This window comes from Polypterus senegalus, chromosome 5 (genome assembly GCF_016835505.1).
Source record: "Polypterus senegalus isolate Bchr_013 chromosome 5, ASM1683550v1, whole genome shotgun sequence".
NCBI classification, from domain to species: domain Eukaryota; kingdom Metazoa; phylum Chordata; class Cladistia; order Polypteriformes; family Polypteridae; genus Polypterus; species Polypterus senegalus.
Window position 1 is genome coordinate 9,209,836 of NC_053158.1, and position 18,194 is coordinate 9,228,029.

General features: G+C 43.8%; 1 protein-coding gene across 10 annotated transcripts in view; it reads left to right on the forward strand.

Annotated features, from left to right (window-relative positions):
• The window catches only part of LOC120530126 (RNA-binding Raly-like protein), a 1,108,526-nt gene that overhangs the window by 1,075,548 nt on the left and 14,784 nt on the right, over window positions 1-18,194 (forward strand). For 8 of the 10 annotated variants that reach the window (XM_039754308.1, XM_039754309.1, XM_039754313.1 and 5 more), the window contains one exon: window positions 6,194-6,376. In XM_039754308.1, the coding sequence (XP_039610242.1) occupies window positions 6,194-6,376 (183 nt within the window). The remainder of the gene's footprint in view (window positions 1-6,193; window positions 6,377-18,194) is intronic. The other 2 variants (XM_039754312.1, XM_039754310.1) reach the window with 1 other exon arrangement.

Consider the following 18,194-nt stretch of genomic DNA (forward strand, 5'->3'; position numbering starts at 1 on the left):
TTAACTCACTGGGTACAATCCTGTCCCACGAGCCCTGATCACTCGCTCCATCTGTGTCCCCTGACCGGGCTGACCTTTCTCTTCCTCAGGTGGCTGGCTTGTCCACTCTCTTTCCCTCCAATGCTGCTCTCTCACTCTCTGCTTCTTCCTTTCTTTTACCGTTCCCCTTTTCAGCCTCGCACTTCTCACGTGGCTCAGGTGTGGCGATTAGCAGTTCCCGGCTTCAATTACGGATGCGGACGACTCCTCAACTGTGCACATAAGCGAGGAAACGTCTGCCTCACGTAGCATCCGGGATCCGCGAGTGTGGAGATTATTTCTTTAAAAACTGGACTTTTCTTCTAAGCTGTGGTCCTGCTCTACCACAAGGTGCCAACCAACCCTGTAGCCCCAATTTAATTGCTTTGAAACAAAAACCAAAATGGTGCACGATGGCACAAGAAAAAAGACACTGACCACAAAAATCGGGCCTGACAGAATCCTTGGCTTTGATCGATTGGGCACACGGGGGCTCTTTTGCTGTTTGACTCCAGGTTTTGAATGAGACACCACCATTTTGTGGCATCCTGACCAGAATGAGGTTGGGCCTGCTCTGGGAGTCACGTGCCCTCATTGGACGTCTTTTCGTAACTATGGGTTTAAGAGAAGATACCATTAGCGACAGCGCCCAGAGTGGTATTACTTACCTCAGTCGATGATCTCCAGTGGAAGAGGAGTGACACAGGATGTTGACCTGTTTATGGCCTTTTCAGGTTAACTTCAGTCTTCCTTTGGGGATCGCCCTTTACTGCAGTACATGTCCATCCATCCATCATCCAACCCGCCATATCCTAACTACAGGGTCACGGGAGTCTGCTGAAGCCAATCCCAGCAAGGCAAGAAACAAACCCTGGGCAGAGCGCCAGCCCACCACAGGGCACAAACACACACTCATACAATTTAGGATCGCCAATCCACCTAACCTGCATGTCTTTGGGAGTAAACCGGAGCGCCCAGAGGGAACCCACGCAGACACGGGGAGAACGTGCAAAGTCCACGCAGGGAGGACCCGGGAGGCGAACTCAGGTCTCCGTACTGCGAGGCAGCAATGGTTACCACCCGTGCCATAGTGCCACTTGCAGTACAAGTCTCTTCCAGTAATTTTTGTAGTGGGGACCCCAAAATAGATTTACCACTTAAGGCAACCAAAATACTTAGAAAACAGCCCTGGATGTCTGTTTCTAGAAATGTTAATTTAGTTTATTTTTAGCCAAACCCGAATAAGTTTTTCTTGAACCTGAAGGTGAAGTCTACCTGTTTCGGTTAATAGTTGACTCTCCTACATAACCCGCCCATGTGAAAGGCATCTCATTTATGTGAAGGCAGTAAAGAGAAAATGGAGCAAGAGAGTTAACTGTCAGCACTAACAAGCAATTCGACAATTAAAATGTAATTATTGATTTGAAAGAAAACACACTGGCGTCTACTCTTACTGTTTAACACCTCTAAAAATAACAAGTAGAAGAATAAAAAAAAAAGGTTCATTACAAAGTGCTGGCCTTACGGGCGGGTAATCCATTAACCTGAAAAAATAAACAAAAACAAGAACGACAAATCAAAGTCCATCCGCTCCGTGATTCTGCTAATTGGAATCCAAAGAGCCTAACACTCCAATTATGGGCAGACGGTAAGACCCATTTCTGGATGGGACATCAGGCACAGGCTCACCAATGAACCGACCCTGCACGTTGTGAACGCTGGCCCGGACACACACACACGGACATCATATTTTCACCCACACACCGTTTATTTACAATATATACAAGTTTAGTGCACTCACGAACCCCAGTGCTGCTGGCACTGAATCCCCCAAAGTCCAGGGCCCACAGTTTCTTGTGCCTTCCTGGCCGCCTCCCGTCCTCTCTCTCCAGTTCAGTCTTTCTGCCTCCCGACTTCCACCGCTGACTGGAGGCGCCTATGGGGAGCGGATGGGCTCCAGCTGCTCCCCGGCACTTAACGGTGGCCACACCCCTGTGTGGCGGAAGTGCCGGCTGCGCACCCAGAAGCCGTCCGTGTCTCCCCGGTTGTCTCCCCCCCGGCACTTCCTGGTGTGGCGGAAGTGCCGGGCTCCCGGAATAAACAGGCACTGGGGCGCCGCCTGAAGGTGGCCACGGGTCCCTACAGGGCTGGGCTTCCAAGCCCTGTACCCGAGGCCCCCTGTCTAACCAGGACGGACACCCCCACTCAGTCTGGAGGAGGCACACGCCCTCCTCCGGTCCTCTAAGCGTCCCGCGGGCTCCATCCCCGGCGGAGGGCCACACGGGATGAACCGGCATCGGGGCGCCGCCTGGCGGTGACCACGGGCCCCTACAGGGTAGGGCTTCCATGCTCTCGACCCGTGGCTCCCAACAGAACCAGGACGGGCGCCCCCGGTCTGGAGGAGGCACAAGCCCTCCTCCGGGGCGTCCCGGCCGGGACCACAACGTCTTTGGGGATGTGGACAGAAAACCAGAATGCCCAGAAGAAAACTCACATGGGCACCCCACATGGACAACTGCCTGCCACCAGGTTCAAGTTTAGGATGTCGGACCTGTGAGATGGTAAAACAAAACACAGCAGCACCCGTTAACAAGCAAAATGAACAGAAATAGACGGGTGGACTGTGTGTTTGTATGTCTTCATTGAGTACAAATGGGAGGTTCTGGGGACAAATACAGTTCTATATATTGTAACTACAAGGGGGCCCCAAACTACAGGCACAGTAACACAGCACACCTTTATAGGGTAAAACTAAGGGGGACTACCCCCAGTTGCGGCCTGATAGGCCACCCCACTTATGGCCAAAATCATGAAATTCTATAAATATGTAAAAAAAAAAAAGATTATTATTTAATGGAGTGGGTGGCACGGTGGCGCAGTGGTAGCGCTGCTGCCTGGCAGTGTGTTGGGGTGCCAGCAGCTCCCACTCCATGCTTCCCACTCTACATCAGTCTTCCACATAGGGTATAGCCACTTACATACATACTTTGAGAGCTGTCCCAGTCAGAGCTGTACCAGGATCCTTACCCAGTTGGGACTCCAGTATAATGGAATGACAGGGCATGGCAGTGTATTCAGGTCATTTTCTTCCCCCCACATGCTAGGTGGCAGCCTCCCTGGGTTATGGTACCCTTACAGATACCAACAGAATTTCAGTGGTAGCGCTGCTGCCTCGCAGTTAGGAGACCTGGGTTTGCTCCGGGTCCTCCCTGCGTGGGGTTTGCATGTTCTCCCCGTGTCTGCGTGGGTTTCCTCCCACAGTCCAATGACATGCAGGTTAGGTGCATTCTAAATTGTCCCTAGTGTGTGCTTGGTGTGTGTGTGCCCTGTGATGTGCTGGTGCCCTGCCCGGGGTTTGTTTCCTGCATGCACCCTGTGTTGTCTGGGATTGGCTCCAGCAGACCCCGTGACCCTGTGTTAGCGGGTTGGATAATGGATGGATGGATTTAACGGAGTGGAAATCATGAAATGAGAATAAATTATTTACTCTCTAACCGATCGGAGTATTCCCGTTAAACTGAGGTCCACTATGCTTAATGAGTATTTAAAGGAGACTAAATAAACCATCCATTTGTTTTAACTGACATTCTTATAGATAAAAAAAAAAACTTTTTTTTAAAAAACAGGAAAAATCACTAAAGTGGTATGCAATGGGGCATTGCACCGCGACCTTCAGCTAACTAAATCACCTAACTAAAAATGTCTTTCTTGATATTTTAATTTATAATTTAAGAATGGAATAAGAATCTGAAAATGTAACCACATCACATTAAAGTTTGATAAATCCTGAAAAGAATGATACCAAACGCATACAGTCATATGAAAAAGTTTGGGAGCCCCTCTTAATTCTTTGGATTTTTGTTTCTCATTGACTGAACTTTTAAAGTAGCAACTTCCTCTTAATATCTGACATGCCTTATGGACACAGTAGGATTTCAGCAGTGATATTAAGTTTATTGGATTAACAGAAAATATGCAATATGCATCATTACCAAATTAGACAGGTGCATAAATGTGGGCACTCAACAGATATATGACATCAATACTTAGCTGAGCCTCCTTTTGCTCCTTTGAGCCTCCAGACGCTGTCCTCCTATAGCCTGTGATGAGTGTCTGGATTCTGGATGGAGGTGTTTCTGACCATTCTTCATACAAAATCTCCTCAGTTCAGTTAAATTTGATGGCTTGGGCAGCCTGCTTCAAATAATCCCATAGATTTTCCATGATATTCAAGTCAGGTGACTGTGACGGCCATTCCAGAACATTGTACTTCTCCCTCTGCATGAATACCTTTGTAGATTTCGAACTGTGTTTTGGGTCATTGTCTTATTGGAAGACCAACAAGTAACCCCTGCATAACTTTAACATTGTGACTGATGCTTGAACATTATCCTGAAGAATTTGTTGATATTGGGTTAAAATTCATCCAACCCTCGACTTTAACAAGTTACTTCCTACAGTGTAAAGTCACAAGTGTAGCGCGTCTTTATGTGAATACAACAGTGTCAGAGGGGGGGTTGGGTAGGATCGTGAATGATCGTGAATGCAACTGAGAGAATGAAACTGAATAATAAAAAAAAACAAAGCTAACCTTTACAAGTATCATACATTACACAGACTGTTACAGACTGAAATCAAATGTATGTTTTTATTCTAAAATAGTAAGAATAAAAACAGCTGAATTCTCAAAATGGACTTGTCTGGGATCAAACCCGCAAAGTTTTGATTACCAGTCAACAGTTCATACCATTGTGCCACCAAAGCGGTTGTAGTAAAAGCGCGTCAATATCACACTCTAATGTGGGTTCTTTTTCTGCAGTTACTGTATATTTTTGAATAGAAGCGCACTTGTTCTGTTATATTTGTACCTTTTGTGAAAGTGTTTCTTTGATATTTGGACTTCAGGCTTCACACATTATAAACTTCAAGTCTACATTTTGTCAATTATTACTAAGACATGAAAAACATTTCTGTTTTAACGATATGTTTACATAAACATGAAATGCAAGTGTTCCAAATAACAATATAGTATTTATAAAGGGTGTCATTTTGTTTGACTTCTCACTCTATACAACTGTAAGCAACTGACACGCAGGTAAACAGACTTGAGCTGAGAAAACTGTGCGGGATGGGAGATGTGATAGCAGACTGCTTGCTGCTTGCTGTTTATCAACAAATTTAAAGGACAAAAGGCGCTGACGGAGAGGTGCGAAGCGATTTAAGCTGGGATCTACAAGTTTTTTCATTGGCTGTGGTATTTCTAGTGTTAATTAGCAATGAAAACTTATTAGGAAAAGGGACAGAATGAAAACCTGCAGACATGCGGCCCTCCAGGCCTGGAGTTCATGCCCCTGCTCTAGGGTTTCAGGAGTAAATGGGATTTTAGACATTTTTGCAAATTTGATGAGATGGGTGGTTGCAGGTGGGGGGGCTCTTATTCTTACATACCCCAAGGATCGGTTATTGCTGGACTTCTTTAACTGTGTTTCTGTTTCATTGTATCAATAAAAGTTTGATTACAAGAAAATTAAAAATCACAAGGCACAAAATTCCTCACTGAAACTACCGGAGCCTAAGCCAATTTTATTTTTAACACACTTATTTTAACTTCACCTGTTTGTTGTCTGGTACAAATCCTGTAATCGATATTTAAACCACTTCCCATTTTCCAAATAACTTGAAATTTTTCACACTCACTCACTTCCCGATGACAATACACGAATCAATAATCAGTTTCACTAATTGATCGATTAATCCACGTTAATTAAGAAATGAAATTTTTACCAATAGATGGCGCTAGTAACGGATAAAAATATTAAAGGAAGTGTTCAAATATTGATTACAAAATTATACTGAAACAAACCCAGGACTAAAAAGTTGAAAATAATTTATATATAAAAAATATTTTTTAAAAACCACGCTTATATTAAGTTAAAAAGTGTACTAAAAAGTAAAAAATAAGTCTCACGCTTTTATTTCACGAGTGATGTATGATAGACTTATTTACTTTTTAGTACACTTTTTAACTTAATATAAGCATGGTTTTTAAAAAGTATTTATATATATATATACTTGACTTGACAACAAACTGATTGAAGAAATGTTTAAATTGCGGGAAAGTGATCATTTGTAATTTACTTTTTAAAAAAAATGCGACATGTATCTTTTGCTTTAGATATCCAAAGAAAGTATGAAGACAATTCAGAGTCTCTGCATGAGGAGTCCATTTCCGAAAACGCGGATAACTCCACAGAAGAACCAGGTGAAGGTGGGCCTGATGCTGATGGAGAGGACATGACTGATGGGATTGAGGAAGATTTTGATGAAGAAGGAAGCAATGACCTGGTAGGTTTTGGCTGTGAGTGTCTTTATTTGTTGACCTGACTTTCAAGTAAATTGCCAGAAGCACAAATGCCAATTTTTCACTTATGATACTTGGGTATAATTAAATATAAGACTTTCAATACCCCCTGAGTTTACCGGAATATCAGCAGTATGTGACCATTGTGGGAAATGTGTGACAAAAGTATTTATCATGGATGAGAGTAAAAATTTTTTGCATATCGGGTTTGATGAGGCCGAGCCATTCAACTCAACAAAGCTCATCAGTTTTATTCAGCACCTTTTGTCCTACTCTCTAATTGACTACTTGACGCTTACTCCATGTCACATAAAGTCAAATCAAATTTTATTGTTTTGCATATAATAATACAGTCAGGTCCGTAAGTATTTTAGATGATTGTCATCATTTCGGCTCTCTACGCCACCAAAATGGATTTGAAACAAAGCAATCAAGATGTGATTAAAGTGTAGACTTTCAGCTTTACTTCAAGGGGTTTAACAAAAATATTGTATGAGCTATTTAGAAAAGACAGCCATTTTTACACATGGTCCTCCATTTTCAGGGGCTCAAAACTGTTTGGACAAACTAATATAATCATAACTATAATAATTATTTTCAATATTTGGTTGAATATCCAATATAGCGCTGCTGCCTCACAGTTAGGAGACCCAGGTTCGCTTCCCGGGTCCTCCCTGTGTGGAGTTTGCATGTTCTCCCTGTGTCTGTGTGGGTTTCCTCCCACAGTCCAAGACATTGCGCATGGTGTGTGTGTGCGCCTTGCGGTGGGCTGGCACCCTTCCCGGGGGTTTGTTTCCTGCCTTGTGTTGGCTGGGATCGGCTCCAGCAGACCCCCGTGACCCTGCAGTTAGGATATAGCTTGTTGGATAATGGATGGATGGATGGGTTGAATATCCTTTCCAGGCAATGACTGCCTGAAGTCCGAACCCACGGTCATCTACAAGTGTTGGCTTTCCACTCCAGTGATGCTCTGCAAGCCCTTTCTGCCACCGTCTTCAGGTGCTGCTTGTTTGTTGGACTTTCGGCCTTCAGTTTTTTCTTCCGCAAGTGAACTGCGTGTCCAGTTGGTTTGAGGTCAGTTGATTGGCTTGGCCATTGAAGAATATTCCATTACTTTGCCTTCAGTAGCACTTGGTTTGCTGTCACAGTACGTTTCGGCTCATTGTCCATCTGTACTGTGAAGTGTCATCCTGTCAGTTTTGCAGCATTTGTCGGAATCTGAGCAGACAGTACAGCACCCTCTACACTTCAGAATTCATCCTGCTACTTCTGCCAGCAGTCATGTCATCAATAAACACCAGTGACTGACTTCCATTGGCAGCCATGCGTAACCAGGCCATAACGTGATCTCCACCATGTGTCACAGATGACGTGGTATTTATTGGATCATGAGCCATTTCTTCTCTTCTCGATACTCCTGTCGCTCCAAAATTCTGGTACATTGTGATCTTGGTTTCCTTTGTCCAAAGAATATTATTCCAGAACTAGAAAAGCTTTTAAAAAATGTGTCCAAATCTAATGTGCTCTTCCTATGCTTGAGGTTCACCAGTGGTTTGCACTTTGTGGTAAACCCTCTGTGTTTACTTTTTCTTGATTGTAGACTTTAGCAATGATAGGCCTACCTCCTGGAGAATGGTCCATGTTTGGTTAAATGTTGTGAAGGGGTTCTTCTTCACCAAGGACAGAAGTCTTTTGTGGTTTTCAAAACCTTTTGGTGTTGCTGAGCTCACCATTGTGTAAGCTCACCATCTCTTTCAGAATCTACCAAATGGTTGACTTGACCACTCCTGGGGCCTCATGTATAAATGGTGCGTACGCACAAAAATGTTGCATACTCCCATTTCCACGCTCACATCGCGATGTATAAAAACTAAACTTGGCATAAAGCCACACACATTTCCACAGCAGCTCCATCCCTGGCATGCACAAGTTCTACGCTTGGTTTTGCAAAAGGCGGCAGCCAGTGTCAAAGTAGTGCTTTAGTTCCAGTGTGGTTTCCCTTTCTTTTTTAGATTCACATCCCTGACGCGGCTTTATCATATACACTGAAATTAACCGCATATTGTTTAGTAGTTTAAGGCATCTGATTGTAATTAACCGGTAACAATATAACGGTCCACAGAATGGTCAAACTATTCCAAATACCACAGCTGCTTTAGCATTGTTACTCTCAATGCACCACTCAGAGTATTTAACCCACTGTATCTGAGTGTGGAATCACAACTCTACAGCAGCTGATCAGAAAGAGAATTATCAGTATACAGCATCAAGCACATGCTGCCTCAGCCATGCTGTCTATTTGAACTGCTCTCATACAGCAAATGCTTCAGAACCTTTCCTGTGTGGACCTCGTGGTTCAGAAACAGTTTTATCCCAAGAATTCTAAACGCACTCAATCAGTCCATCAGGTGCTCCTTGTAGAACTGTTTGTACTTATAAGTACAATCACCTCACTGTAAACTTGCGATACTGTTATAATATTGCACAACCTGAACCACTTTATAAAGCGCATATTTACATATGATGACAATATCATTTTTAAGATAAAATGCAGCAAAATATGTTTATAACATTATACCAATGAAATGTAACCATCATTTAAATAATCTATATTGTTAATTAAACATGTGAGGTCATGGTGTTGCAGCGCTAGCAAGGAGCTGGTGCCCCATTCAGGAATTGTTCCTCCCTCGCACTGTATGCTTGCTGGATGGATAGATGGATAGAATAATTAAACATAAACATACTACGACGATATTTCAATGTTTCTTAAAAGTTTTGAAGAATCGGCACTCTAAGCTTACAGATGGCTTAACTTCTATTACTGAGCTGATTGTGGCAATTGGTTACTTGGAGAAAGAAAAGGAAGGACAGGAATGGAGGGTTAGTACGTGTGAAAGACACAATACTGCTACAATAAAGTATTTCATCGAAGGTGGCGCACGGCGCAGCAAGCATCTTGCGGGTGGCAGGAACAATCTCTAGATTGAGCGCCAGCTCGTCACTATCACACCGCCACCATGTTCCCATGTTTAATAACATGATTTAACTCCTATCATCATAAAAATGATATCAAGTATACATCTCAGTATTTTAATTATTCAGAGAGCTGTAATATCACAAATGTAATGGATTCTGTGTCCTGTCGGAGGAAGAGAAAGCCCATTTAAGAAGCACGTAGTGATTCACACACATAGAGCTCATAGATAATCAAATACAAAACAAAGCATTTAAGGTGCTACTTTAATTACGATGTGATTTGAGAAAGTAGTAAATTAAACGATTTTAAGACAAAGTTTATGATGTTCTACTTTAATGACAAAATAAACTACGTGATTAAAGTGGAAACTTCGAGATTAAAGTTGACATTTCAAGATTTTTCCCCACTGTGTCCCTATTTTTTTTCTTTTCTCTGTACCCTAATAAGCTTTCATATGACACTCAGACGGTGGGCTACGACTAGCCTTTTCACGACAACTTTGATATGTGACAACTTCTTTTTTATTTCGGGCACTGTACGAGTTTGTGAACTTGAGCTTTCAAGTTTCTGCAACACTCTATGTCACTCGATCAACTTCCTTTTGTTGATTATACCACTGTTTAAACCAACACATAGTACGTTTTTCCTTTAGTACGTTTTTCCTTGCCTCCACTTGGTATTCGCTGAAATTCTATTTTCCCTTTGGCTTGTGCCATTGCCTTTTCACAGCAGGCTGAGCTTAAGGGTTATTTGTACTGATTTGCATATTCAAAGATGCATAATTCTGGGAGGAGTTGGGGCGGGACAGCAGGTGCGTGCACGTGCGTTACTTTTCATGCTGACCGGGATTTATGGAGCGGAACAATGTGGAAGTTGGCGAACGCACAGATTTATGCATCTGGATTTTTTTGTGCATACTCACATTTCTGCTTCTGTCCTTACGCCATGTTTTAGATTGAATTCTATACATGACGTTATGCATGAGGCCCCTGGTGTTTCTGTTGTCTTTGTAAAGGTTTTGTTTGGTTTTCTCAGCCTAATGATGGCCTGTTTTTACATACATGGATAGCTCTTTGGACCTCATATTGAGAGTTCACAGTGACAGCTTCCAAATAAAAATTTTACACTTGGAATCAACTGCAGTCCATCTACCTGCTTAATAGTCAAAGACCTAATGGGGGACCTGTTCACACCTGGTTATGGAACAAATGATCAGTCAAATGTCCAAATACTTTTGAGCCCCTAAAAATGGGGGCACCATGTATAAAAATGGGAGGGGTTGGGAGCATATGCCGATAACGCGTTGCCACATCCACCACACAACAAACCACCTAGACTGGGTCCCGAGTGCAGCACCACACTGGAACAATGTGAGTTTTTTTTACAGTGGTGGGAGTGCCAATCCCACCACCAACTCCCAAGTTTTCCCTGTAAGTTGGAGGACCTACTTGTAAATTAATGTCATACTCAGGACGAAGCAATTGCAGGTTAAGGGCCTTGCTCAAGGACCCAACGGAGTAGAGTCACTTCTGACGTTTATGGGATTCCAACTGGCAACCTTCCGATTGCCAGCGCAGATCCCTTGCCTCAGAACCACCGCTTCGCCCTTATGGCTAAATGACTCCATAGTTTCCATCCATGTTCATGTGTGTTTTGTTCAAGGTCAGTTCAGGGGGGCACTGGTACAGCGTGTTGTCACACCCACCACATGATGAAACAGCTTGGGATCTTGGTTGGCAACACCCCAGGCAGACCCTCCAGAAATGACCCTCTATCTGCTGTAGCGATGTGTTACGTGGGCATCCCTTTGGCCTGATCTAGCCACTCAGACCCTCAATAATGAGGATCCTGCAAGCCAGATCAAACTCAGGGAATCACGCCACATGGCCATAGTGCCACACTCCCTCATAGTGCAGGTAATGAGCCTTATTCGGGACTCCATGAACAACACAAAGTCAAACCAGCGGTACCTAAAGATTCTCTGAAGAGACATAGTACCAAATGAGTTCAATCTTCGTCTCAAGTCACTGGATGGCGGCCATGTCTCATAACCATACAGCGGGACAGGTAGCACCAGGACTCTAAAGACTTCGTCTTCATCGGCCCATCGTACTTTTGCAGAGATATCAGGAGCACCACACACTCCTTTCCAGTGACCTCATGACAATCCCCCCCATGCTCTTCCAATCTATCTACTGACTTCATAGGAAGAGTCATCACAGACTTGAATGTCATGTAAACCTTTTGATGAGGTCACCACTCTCTGCACAGACAGACACACTGCTGATGGCCATGTGTGCCCAAGAGCTCTTTAAAGGCCTGGCTCTTGGTTTTGATCCAGGACACTCGCTGACAAATCACGTGGACGGAAGGACAGAAGCACTTCCGGGTCGAGGACTATTTAAAGAACTGCTGTGAATCCAGCAAGCGAGCCCGGAGTCAGGAGGAGGTGCACAACGCTTGCTGGGAGGTGTGGAGGAGAAAAAAATATCGTGTTTATTACCAGTTTATTGTGGCCGTGGTGCTTTGGAGGCTCTGTTTTGAAGAAGAAGTACATATTAAAAGTCTTCTTAGTGCTTTTAACCTGTTGTCCAGAACATCTGTCTGGTGAGTTTAAAATGGGCAATAGTGGCACCTAGCATCCACCCATTTGTACTGTGTTTATCAAAGCTAAAAAATGGAAAATTCACCTGATTTAAATCCAATTGAGCAGGCCTTCCATATGCTAAAGAGAAAAAGTAAGCGGACAAGCCCCCCAAAACAAGCAGGAGGCTTGGCAGAACATCACCAGAGAAGATCCTTAGCACCTGATGATGTCTGTGAATAGCAAACTTCAAACAGTCACTGCATGCGAGTGAAATGCGACAAAGAACTCAATATGACCTGCCATTGCTGTTTCCCAAACATGGGGGGGGCCTTGTAGGAACAGTTTTGTGTGACCGAAGTGTGTACAAATCCCCTGAAATGGAAGTCTGCACTGTGCACCTTAATCACAATGTCTGAATTGTTTGATTTATAATTTTAAACTGTTGACCAGAAGTGGTAAAATCAAGGAAAAATAGGTCCCCGGACGTTATGGAGGGCACTGGTTGCCAGGGAGTGAAGGCTATCCCACCACCTCTTGATGCTAAACAGGAAGCAGCACTGGAAGGGGTGCCAGTCAATCGCAGGACTGCGTCCGCACACTAATTTAGAGTAACCAGTCTGACATGAGTGTCTTTCCCATGCAGGAGGAAAACCATCAGCCGAGACTGAAAAGAGCCAATTAAATGAAATGCCAGATGCCGACCAGCAGATGTTTGGCTTCATTAAAGAAATGAATGCCTTTCTTGAGATTGCGCTACATGCTAATTAGTCTAAAGAGACCATTTCAGCACAAGAGGCTTCTGCTGCAACAGGTCATTTGATACTACTGAGAGACCCCAAGTCCTTGCCCGGATGCTTAAAAAAATCTCTTGGTTATTATATCCATCCATCCAAATTCTAAATCTGCTTTATCCTTGCGTAAGGTCGCAGGGACGCTGAATCCTATCCCAGCAAGCCTAGGGTGCAAGGCAGAAACAGAGCCTGCCTTTTTCATGAGTTTGTCCAGGCGTGAGGCATCCCTCTTCTTTATGCTGTCTCATCAGCGCACCACCGCGTAGAAGAGGGCACTCGCCACAACCGTCTGATAGGACATGTGCAGCATCTTATTGCAGAAGTTGAAGGACGCCAGCCTTCTAAGGAAGTATAGTCGGCTCTGTCCTCTCTTGTACAGAGCATCAGTATTGGCAGTCCAGTCAAATTTGTCATCCAGCTGCACTCCCAGGTATTTATAGGTCTGTACCCTCTGCACAGTCACCTCTGATGATCACAGGGTCCATGAGGGGCCTGGGCCTCCTAAAATCCACCAACAGCTCCTTGTTTTGCTGGTGTTCAGTTGTAGGTGGTTTGAGTCGCACCATTTAACAAAGTCCTTGATTAGGCTCCATTTCTCCTCCTCCTCCTGCCCACTCCTGATGCAGCCCACAATAGCAGTGTCATCAGCGTACTTTAACAAAGTCTTTGATTAGGTTCCTTATAACCCTCCCTTTTCCCTGTAACTTATAACAAACACAAAACACAAATAACAATAATGAATGAATACTAGAGAAACTTTCTGTTCAAGTCCTTCTCTGATAATCCCATTTATCTGATAAGCATTTCAACAGTGAACTGCCAGTGGCTCAATGGCGAATGCGAAAAGTGGCGGTTACAAAGGGCATCCTTGTGTAGTACCATGTTCTAGTTTAAAGTAGTCTGAGCAAATGTTGTTAATACAAACTGAAGCTTCTGGATTGGTATACAGTAGTCTGATCGACGCACAAATTTTCGGGCCAAACCCAAATTTCTCCAATGTGGTGAAAAGGTATTTCCATTCAATCATGCCAAATGCTTTTTCTGCATCAACGATAATAATATCTTTAGTGTGTTGGAGTTTGTGGGTGAATATATTACATTAAACAGGTGTCAAAGATTGGAAGCTAAGTGTCAGCCTTTAATAAATCCAGTTGGATCTTGTGACATTACTGAAGGCAGCACTTTCTCCATCCTTCTAGCTAGAACTTTGTAGAGTATCTTAACATCATTATTCGTAAGTAAAATTGGTCTGTATGATGCACATTGTAATAAGTCCTTATTTTGTTTAGGAAAGATGATGATTAATGCTTGGTGAAAAGTTTGAGGTAGAATTTGATTGTCTCTAGCTTCTATAAATGTTGCTAATAAGATGGGAGCTAGCTGAGTGGAGAATTTCTTATAAAATTCAGCAGGGTAGCTAAATGTCTATCTATTATACAGTATAGTGCCTTTCATATCTATCTATCTATCTATCTATCTATCTATCTATCTATCTATCTATCTATCTATCTATCTATCTATCTATCTATCTATCTATCTATCTATCTATCTATCTATCTATCTATCTATCTATCTATGTACCAGGACTTCTCCAGCTAAAATTAGTAACCAACAAGAAAGACCTTGGTCATGGAGGTGACCAAGAGCTCAATCATCACTCAAACAGATGACCATCTCAACAACACTCCAACAATTGAGTATTTATGGTAGAGTGGATCACTCTTGCTTAGAGTTTGTCAGATGACATTTAAAGAAGTCCAAGAGCATGAGGAAAAAGTATTCTCTGGTCTGAGGAGTCAAAAATTAACCTCTCTGGGCAAAACTCCAAGCACTGTGTCCATCAAAGACAGGGCACTGCTCATCATCTGCCTGATATCAACCCACAGTGAAGCATAGATGTGGCCGTGTCCTACTATGGGGGTACAGGGACAGGGAGACTGGTCAGAAGGATGAATGCCGAGAAATACAGAGAAGTCCATGAAGAGAACCTGCTCCAGAGTGCACACAAACTCAGACTGAGGCGACGGTTCACCTTTTAGCAAAACAATGACCTGAAGCACACAGCCAAGACAATGCTGGAGTTCCATCAGGACCCATTCCAATCTTACAGAACTTGAGAGGATCTACTAGGAATAATGAGATAACGTATCTAAATCCAGGTGTGCAAAACTAGTAGAGAACTTACTCAAGAAGACATCCATCCATCCATTATCCAACCTGCTATATCCTAACTATAGGGTCACAGGGGTTTGCTGGAGCCAATCCCAGCTAACACAGGGCACAAGGCAGGAAACAAACCCCGGGCAGGGCGCCAGCCCACCACAGGGTACACACACACACACACACCAAGCACACACACTAGGGACAATTTAGAATCGCCAATGCACCTAACCTGCATGTCTTTGGACTGTGGGAGGAAACCCACGCAGACACGGGGAGGACATGCAAACTCCACACAGGGAGGACCCAGGAAGTGAACCCAGGTCTCCTAACTGCGAGGCACCATTGCACATTCATACCAATCTTCAGTCTCCCTCCTGTTTCTTCCACTCAGTCTGACAAAGTCCATCCAACGTTAAAATAGCATCTGAAACAGGACGAGTAAGCCGGCTCTCTGCACCACCAAATATCTCAGTACCTGAACTCCCCATAACTCTCTATGAGATATAACGGTTCAAACAACTTACATGAAAGCAATCAAAGGTTTGTCATTATTTGAAATCAGACCTGGTGCTGATCATTTCAGCTTTACTTTTATCCTCGCTCTTCCATTTCCAGACAAGCTTGTACGTTTTATTCTCACCCTTTTGCCCTTTTCATTTTCAGCTGAGCAGCTCTTCCTATGTGAAATAATGGGGCTCAGTAGGTGGCAGCGATTACAGTCCTACCGGGTGAATATGGAAACATGTAATAGATCCCATTTTACGTTCCTCAGATGTTATAGATGTAGGCCGCCATCAGGTCTTTTGCACTCACAGTTGAGGTGGGCCGGTGCAGCAGCATCTCTTCATTGCAGTTTAAAAATTAATAAAAACGTATTGTAACAAGACAGAGGCCACATCGTAACATTACTAATTAATAACAATACTTAATTACATTAAAAGCATTGATAATTCTAAATAAAAAGTGAAAAAGAAAGAGAGCTCCTGTAAAGGTAATGGATTGTTGGACTTGGCATTAAAAATTCAATTAACGGCTACAGAGAGAGGATGACAATTATTTGTAATTTGAATGAGGCAACTGTTCAACACAGCAAATTATGAACTTGTGCAGACACCAAGAATATTTTAAAGTGAAGTATATGGGGTGTAACAAAAAGGCGCTATATGGGCGCCTGACTCGACACACACAGAAACGGGAGGCACACTGATAAAACAAATAAATGTTTTATTACTTTTTCTTCGCCTGTGGGCAATGCCTTCCCCTGTTCCCACAGGCACAACACAGGCACAAAAACACAACTCTTTTTCCTTCTTTGTCTCCTCCACTCCTCTCTGGCAACCTTTGTCTCCCTCCTCCCGAATCTGGCTCCCGGAGTGGTGGCTGCTGGCTCCCTTTATAGCCCACCCGGAAGTGCTCCAGGTGTTTGATGATGGATTTCCAGCTGCACTTCAGAGTGTGGTGAAAGAACCGCCCACATGGGCTCAGGAACTACTGCAGTGCCCCCTGGTGGCACCGCCGGATCCCAACAGGCTCGTAGAGAACTCCATCTCCTATGGAGCCCTGTGGGAATCTGAGGGACCACTGCCACCCGGGGGGCTGCCATCTAGCGCCCCAGGGGAGGTACTGACCAGTCCTTGCCTCTTCCCCTTGACCATATACAGAAGAGGTGTCCCGGCCAGTCCAGGGCCCCGGCCGACCGCCACAGGGTGTAAAGAGAGTCCCCTCCACACGATAAATCAGTTCATAAAAATAATATGCTATCCATTAACATAAAAAAATAAAGTTGATGGCATCAGCTTTTCTTTGCGTCTCATCACAAATCACGGAGTGTCACGGTGCCGATTTTCTCCAAGTTTTTATTCCAAAGGAATTGACTTTCTATGGCAGCAGCCAAGGGTGAAACGTAGGCGCTGACTTTGAAGGAGCTGTCAGGCCCTTCCTTGATGTGCACAAATCTGTCCGTGAGGCAGATTTACTTTGCCAATCAATCCGATGGCATATCTTTGGCTGGTGGCAGGAAACCAGAATTCCCTGAAGCCACCGAACTGAAAACAAAAAAACAATTCATATTAGTTCATGTGCTGACTCATAATGGAAATCCATCCATCCTCCTCCTGACACCCGTGATTCTCTTTGGATTATACGAGAGCTGAAGAATGTCCTTGACAGGATACCTCTAAACTATGAAAGGAAAATGGTGTCCTTGAGAGATGCGAAAATAAATAGTAGAAAAGACAAACATCTGCACAAAAGGCTGCCATGATCCAAAATTAGAGATAGAATAGAGGAGCATAAGAAGTTTGACCAGCGAGAGGAGACCATTCAGTCCGTCATTTATGATGATTTAGCTAATAGCAAAGGTGTCCTGATATCTCATCCAGATTCTTCTTAAATGTTGTCAAGGTTTCTGTTTCAGCTCCATGTCTCGTCATTTGTTTCAGGTTCCCACAACTCTTTGCATAAAGAAGACCTTCCTGGCTTCAGTCCTAAATGCACTTTTCCCTTAACTTCCACTGATGTCCTTGCATACATATGTAGTTGAAAGAATTTTGCTGGATCTACTTTATCAATGCCTTTGAGGATTTTAAACACCTGAATGAGGTCACCCAACAGTCTCCTCTTCTCGAAACTAAGCAGTGTGATTGGCCCCACGTTACCAGGTCTATCCGGGAAGCCTCTTGAACCCGGATCATCGATACTCATGACCCGGATGAGCCAATAGATGAGGACACAACACGATGCATGGGATATGTGGATAAAGGTGCCAAGTGCTTTTATAAAAACAATTAAAAAAAAAATCAAAGAGTGTCCCAAAGTGCAGTGCGCTCTTCCCGGGATAATTAGTCCATAAAACACAGTGAACATCTGTGCCATTCAAAACACAGAACTTGAAACAAGAATGAAACCATCACAGTCATGTGACAATCCCCATCATGACTACCGACGACTGAGGTTCAAGAGACTTCCCGCTCAGACCCGGTAGCAAGGTCACATTTGGTGACGTTGGTGGGATGAGCCAAGGTGGTGAGCACTGAAGACCAGACAAAGGAACAGCAAGCGGGGCTTTTAACCCTTAAACTGCCACCTACTTGGGGGTTAATGCACCTTTTTTGCTGCGCGTTGTAAGAGAGAGCACGCAATGATACCACACCCACCACATGACAAACCAACTCAGGATCCCAGATTGGGACCCGAGTGTAGCTATGCAACAGGTGACACCTCAGCACCACACACGTTCAGATGGAATGGAACCAGTGTGAGGTTTTTTTGCAGTGGCTGGAGTGCCAATTCTGC